This window comes from Drosophila grimshawi, unplaced genomic scaffold (genome assembly GCF_018153295.1).
Source record: "Drosophila grimshawi isolate 15287-2541.00 unplaced genomic scaffold, ASM1815329v1 contig_44, whole genome shotgun sequence".
Classification (NCBI taxonomy): Eukaryota; Metazoa; Arthropoda; class Insecta; order Diptera; family Drosophilidae; genus Drosophila; species Drosophila grimshawi.
The window spans coordinates 9286931-9293159 of NW_025063240.1; the positions used below are offsets into that span (position 1 = coordinate 9286931).

Sequence of the window (6229 nt, forward strand, 5' to 3'; positions counted from 1 at the left end):
CATAGTCAAAGCCATTGGCTACTGTTATTGCCATCGCACATCGCACATCGCACTCAAAGTAAGTAAAATTTCCATTTGCCATTTTTCCATTTCCATTTACGCGATTTTTTGGAACAATTTATGGTTTTGACCTTTAAGTGCCGCAAGGGAAAACATATTCATTGCCTCACATCTCATACAAGAATGGGAATTATTTATTATATTTCTCATTCGGCTTGCAATAACTTAAAAGATAATTCAATTACCAGCTTGTTTAATTTATTTTCAGTGGATTTATTTAGTAGTTTATTGAAACGCAACTTATTTTCCGGAAGTTGATAAAATTATACTATACAGACTAAGAGAATATATCATCGATCGAATTAAGGGCATTTAAAAGTCGACAATTCGAAAATGGCTGTGTGTTTCTGTTATTGATTATACATAGGCCTTGTCATTTTTATCATTTAGTCATAAAACTGCTCTTTTGTGGATTGTCTGTCCACTTTTGGATATACATTTCATTCATATTTCATTTTAAAATCTCTAAAAATTTGAGAAAAAATGTCCTTGCCGCGAGTTTTCTTTGACATAACCGCTGATGGGGAGAAACTTGGACGTGTGATAATCGAATTGCGTTCAGACATAGTTCCAAAGACGGTGGAAAACTTTCGCGCCCTGTGCACTGGAGAAATGGGTTTCGGCTATAAGGGCTGTCCATTTCATCGGATTATACCAAATTTTATGTGCCAAGGTGGCGATTTTACTAATCAAAATGGGACTGGGGGCCGCTCCATCTATGGCCACAAGTTCCCAGATGAGAACTTTGAGCTGAAACACTCGGGACCAGGAACCATATCAATGGCAAATGCTGGACCCAATACTAATGGCTCGCAGTTCTTTATATGCTTTGGAAAGACCACATGGCTGAACAACAGGCACGTTGTCTTTGGCAAGGTCATCGATGGCATGGATATCATACGAAAGATGGAATCGATGGGCTCGAATTCTGGCAAGACATCTAAGAGGGTTATTATCGAGGACTGTGGCGACGTATAAAGTGAAATTATAAATACACAACGTTTCAAAAGTTAAACTAAAATATAATATTTAACACATATTACTTTATGTATATAATATAGTATTCGCAGTTTCAAGGATTGGCTCAGAAACAGTCTTGTCTAAGGGCTCGACATTTTATAGTCATTAGGATTGAATGGCTGCAATAGCTTGGTGGATAATACACCATTGCTACTCTCGATGCTGCGCTCCAGATACTTTCTCGAGATATGCCCATCGACTTCCTCGTCTTCCGGCATATTGCTGGCTCGATGCGTGTCATCATGCACCGTATCAACGGGAAAAGTGTTGAGCTTAGAGAGGTGATTGTAACCAGAGCTGGTTACCTTATGGCCAGCCAAACGATTGCCAAAGGCGACAGCATCTGGAAGAGTCATCTGGCGCAAGTAGAGAGCATAGATGACAGCTGCTGCAAAGCAATTCCCGGCGCCATAAGCGTCCACAGGATCACCGCATATATTGGCAGGCAGTTCGTAGTATTTACCCAGCGCATCCAGGCAGCCGGAACCACTGAGACCCCATCCACAAATCAGACAGGGTCGGCGCACATGAAAGCTGCGTGGCAGGGAAAATTTCTTATCCAGTTGCAGGCAGGTCTCCTTAGGCGTCTGCCAGCCCAGCTGCTGAGCCAGCTGCCTGGAGAATATCACAAAGTCGCACATATCGAAGAGATCGATGATCTCTTTGAAGCACACATCATATGTCACCTTTAGCGAGATGAGTATGCGCTCTGCTGCAGTGCGTCCATTGTTATAATCCCATACGGCACGCATCATTCGAATTGTTTCTCTCACATTACGTGCCTCAAAGTGCACCCAGCCGTAGACTCCAAGATCGAGCAGCTTGAAGTCCTCGAATGTTACATATGGAAACTTTTGACTATCACTGTACAGAATAGTGCGACAGCCTGTCTTTTGAGCTTTCCAAATCGTGCTGATGTCCGGCTCCTCATCCGTCCGGGGGCAGTGGCTCAATTCGATGTTGCATCGACGCATTTCCTGCAGCATTTCTATCAGTAAACTGGAACGACTCAGCATGCCGAAGAACTCCACTTGGGCGCCCAGCATATGCAGCTGGATGCTCACATTGCTCGAGTGTCCACCACGACGCCATTGTGCCTCCAAGCAGCTGTGCAGGGCACCTGCGTCGGATCCATTAGCGCACACGGTTAATAAGTCTATCGACAAGCGGCCAATGCACAAAATCGGCTTCGTCACGCTCAGGGCGCCACTGGGACTCATGATGGTGCACTCGTTTTGAAACATACAACTATCATAAATTTTGAATATCTGTTTTTGACATAATTTATATGAGTTGTCGATTTAAAACTGTTCTCCATTTGTGTTGTTATACTTTTTATCCCAAGTAATTAAGAAGCCAGAGAAGCCGACTTGAATGAATTAGTTGATTGGCCATTTAAATAGTATATACAAATATTCGGGCTTTCCAATTTTGTACATAAAGAAACTTATATTTAAAAAATGTAAGAAATCCATTTAAGAAAGTAAAACGTCGCTTTTTATGTTTAATGGCTTAAGTTGTTTGAGTTCTCGTTGCATTATGCTAACAGTTTGAGTTCTCGTTGCATTATGCTAACAGTTTTATTTAGATACTTTTCATGTTTGGCAACAGTTTTCTACTAAGTAAACGCAGCTTGAAATATTGCTTCACGATTTATCCAAAGTTAATTTCTTTATTTTTAAAGTAGGCCTTGCCAAATTTGTTAGCTAACACTTTAAGGCTTTGGCTTTTGGCCATTTCATCATTCCAGTGTGGGCTGCTTAACCTTACAGATCTAGAACATATATTCTGATTTTCTTACAAGCATCGGAATCGGTAAATATTATTTAAAATCCTAAATAAATATTTATTTCATTATTTGTTTTCTTTATTTATTTCTTTTTTAGCGCTGGCGTTGTTTCGTTTATTGTGTAACCAAGCCAAGATGACCTTGCCACGTGTTTATTTCGACCTGAACGCCGGCGGAGAAAAACTTGGACGCGTCGTTATGGACCTACGGTCGGATGTAGTTCCAAAGACGGCGGAAAACTTTCGCGCTCTATGCACTGGGGAGAAGGGATACGGATATAAGGGCTCTCCATTTCATCGAGTCATACCAGATTTCATGTGCCAAGGTGGCGATTTTACCAAACAGAATGGCACTGGGGGACACTCCATCTATGGCGAAAAGTTCATGGATGAGAACTTTGAGCTGAAGCACACTGGACCGGGTATCCTTTCGATGGCAAATGCTGGACCCAATACAAATGGATCGCAGTTCTTTATTTGCACAATGAATACCAGTTGGCTGGACAACAAACACGTTGTCTTTGGCCGAGTTGTGGATGGAATGGATATCATTCGCAAGGTGGAATCAATGGGCTCTTATTCCGGCAAGACAACCAAGGATATTATTATTGAGGACTGTGGAGATATGTGAAGGGTTTTTCTTAAATTGTTATTTAAACGCAGCTTAATATATATATATATTTGCACTTTAATGAAACACTTTTGTAGTTTACAAATCAAATGGTTTTATATTGTGGTGTCCAACTCTGACAGAAAAGTAAGCAAGATTTTTCCTTGGTTGGGTGTAATTGATATGTAGATAAGCTGCTTAAGTCACAAACATTTTTTTTTCTAATAGAGTTCATCCAGAAAGGTTTCTTTGCTCATACTGCCATTTATATTCAATACAAAGTTTGAGTCTAAAATTTAAAAAAAAAATTCCAGTAATCAGAAAAGTAAAATATGGTTGATCCGAACTGTAAATTAAGCTGGGCAATCGGCAAAAAGACGGTGCTCTGTGTGGGATCAACAAACGTTGACTGCATCTTGATGGTGAAACGCTTTCCCAAACCAAATGTGCCCGAACAGAGTACAAATGCCTACTGGACGAGGGGTGGCATGGCCGCCAATATTTGCACCGTTCTGAGGAATTTGGGCGTGAGTGTTGAGTTCTTTGGAGTGTTGAGCTCGTCGCCAATGTTTAGTCTACTGATGGATGATATGCGGATGCGGGGTATCAACACAGATAACTGTCCGCGTTGCCAGCAGGAGCCGCCTTTTTCGTCATTGCTAATAAATGAGTCGACTGGGTCATGTACGGTTGTCAACTGCAATAATTCGTTTCCCTACCCAACTTTGGAAGATTTTCAAAAGCTCGATCTGAGCAAATACGGCTGGATACATTTCCGATGCCGTCAACCGGAAGTCACCATTGAAATGATGAAGTCTGTGGAGGCCTACAATGCAACGCAAATGAACAAAATTGTAATTTCAATGGACTTTGATACATTGCTACACGAAAATTGGAAACTGGTCAACTACTGCGAATATGTCTTCTTCTATAGGGAAGTCGCCAAGGAGCTCAAGTGGAAGACACTTAAGGAGGCGTGTTTTAACATTGATGAACTCCTTCGTATGCGCTTCGGCATAAATCTAAAGCGTCCGTTTATTATCTTCCGATGGGACCTCAAACATACTGGACTAATGGATACCGACAGCAAGTACTCCGTGGCACCCGCCTACAGGCCCAAGGTATTTAGGGATAGTCGTGGCATCGGTCAAGTCTTCATTGGAGCCTTCATTTATGCCATTTATGTGAGAGGACGCACCGAAGCAATTGCCGCCGACTTTGCCAGTCGCATGGCCACCTACAAATGCATCAAAATTGGCTTTGATCACATTGCTGATATCTTGGAAGCACCTAGAATGTAAATATATCCATATTTTCCATGACGTACCAATAAATTTAAATAGACCAGTCATATTAAGATATATTCCTTAGCAATATGATTTGATTGATTGTACAATAGTATTATTATTATTATTTATTTCATTTGTTTATTTTTTGTGTTTAGAATATAAAAATATTTTTGTAAGTAGTTTTTACAGCTAATCAGATAGTCTTGTACATTATTTTAAAAGTGTACATTATTTTGAAAGTAAAGTGAATTATGAAGTCTGAATCAGAGTCTTAAAATCAGTCCTTAAATAGTTTTTAAATGGGCCTAAGCTTTGATAATATACATGTTGGAGTTATTTGAATTATATCAAGATGTAGATGTGAAAACTAAAGTATAATATGGCTGAATGGTTAAGGATTGGCTCAAGTGCGTGAATTGTAATTTAAATGCACTTCAAGTCCAATTTAAACTATTGCAATTGAAAACAGTTAAGACACATTCCAAAACTAACTTAAAACTGGTTCAAAAGAGGTTTATGTACCACTTGAAATATTATTTAAATTTAACTTTGGCAACTCGTAAATGGCATAAACTTGTACACGGGCTATGTGCTTGGCATAATTGTGGCATGATTAATTCCAGAGTCCGTGCAGAAGTTGGCCAGGCGCAAAACAAATATTCAAAGTTACAAAGTTGTATAAAAATTGTTCGTATTTATGTATATTTTGCGGCATAAGCAATCGGCGGGGGAGTGTTGCTGCCCGCGGGGATGGGAATGGTGGTGGAGGTGGAGGTGGAGGCGGAGGCGGACAGGCAGGCAGTTAGTGTAAATGTTATGCATGGCATCAAGCGACAGACACAAAACGAGAATGTTTGCTGGTCATTTATCATGGCGGCAACAGCAGCAGCAACCAACAACAGCAACAACAATAACGATGGCCAGCGACAAGGAAGCAGCAACAATTTGGTCAGGAATTTAAGTGACAATTTTCATACAATTTTCAAGGCAGAGGACACACGGCACAATGCGGCGTATGAGCGATGACAATAATTTCGGCCTGACTATACAGAGAGAGAAATCGATAAATGTCCAAGCATTTGACATGCGACAAAGACAACCAACTAGAAAGTACTTCCGGGCATGAAACTCCCTACTTTTTTATGAAACAGTTTTCTCCACGGCTTTTTCTTACATTTTTTTTGTGTTGTACCCTGTTGTTATGCAAGGGGCTATGAGCGTCGAGAGCGGTATACGATGTAGCATTCTTAGATATGTTAAGTGGATTTAGCTGACGATTCATTTGTATGTTCAACAAAAAAACCGGGTATTTGGTAGTCGTGCAGAGTCGCCTCGAGTATTCTTACTGGTTTTCTGCTGACTATTGCAACATCAAATAATGCAAAGCCAAAAAATTATGCGTCGCAAATGCGACAAAGCTAACGAAGGGGAAACGCGGGGGATAGGGAGGCGCCACTTCAGG

General features: G+C 40.6%; 4 protein-coding genes across 5 annotated transcripts; 3 read left to right on the forward strand and 1 right to left on the reverse strand.

The window, feature by feature from the left end:
* Nucleotides 1-512: 512 nt before the first annotated feature.
* LOC6559022 (peptidyl-prolyl cis-trans isomerase) lies at nt 513-1090 on the forward strand. The gene has a single exon (XM_001984733.3). It carries the CDS (start codon nt 544-546, stop codon nt 1036-1038), a length of 495 nt encoding a protein of 164 aa, XP_001984769.1. The 5' UTR covers nt 513-543; the 3' UTR covers nt 1039-1090.
* A 2-nt stretch (nt 1091-1092) lies between these two features.
* Nucleotides 1093-2353, reverse strand: LOC6557829 (ketohexokinase). Its single transcript, XM_001984732.3, has one exon. The coding sequence runs from the start codon at nt 2322-2324 to the stop codon at nt 1161-1163; it is 1164 nt and encodes a 387-aa protein (XP_001984768.2). The 5' UTR covers nt 2325-2353; the 3' UTR covers nt 1093-1160.
* Nucleotides 2354-2816: 463 nt separating this feature from the next.
* Nucleotides 2817-3560, forward strand: LOC6558208 (peptidyl-prolyl cis-trans isomerase). The gene is made up of 2 exons (XM_001984731.2): nt 2817-2895; nt 2967-3560. Exon 2 carries the CDS (start codon nt 3005-3007, stop codon nt 3497-3499), a length of 495 nt encoding a protein of 164 aa, XP_001984767.1. The 5' UTR covers nt 2817-2895; nt 2967-3004; the 3' UTR covers nt 3500-3560.
* Nucleotides 3561-3787: 227 nt separating this feature from the next.
* LOC6557818 (ketohexokinase) lies at nt 3788-4829 on the forward strand. 2 transcript variants are annotated; one of them, XM_032743154.2, is made up of 2 exons: nt 3793-4332; nt 4413-4507. In XM_032743154.2, exons 1-2 carry the CDS (start codon nt 3811-3813, stop codon nt 4446-4448), a joined length of 558 nt encoding a protein of 185 aa, XP_032599045.1. In that variant the 5' UTR covers nt 3793-3810; the 3' UTR covers nt 4449-4507. The 2 variants fall into 2 exon arrangements, with proteins under 2 accessions (XP_001984766.1, XP_032599045.1); XM_001984730.2 differs by having other exon boundaries at nt 3788-4829.
* The last annotated feature ends 1400 nt before the right edge of the window (nt 4830-6229 follow it).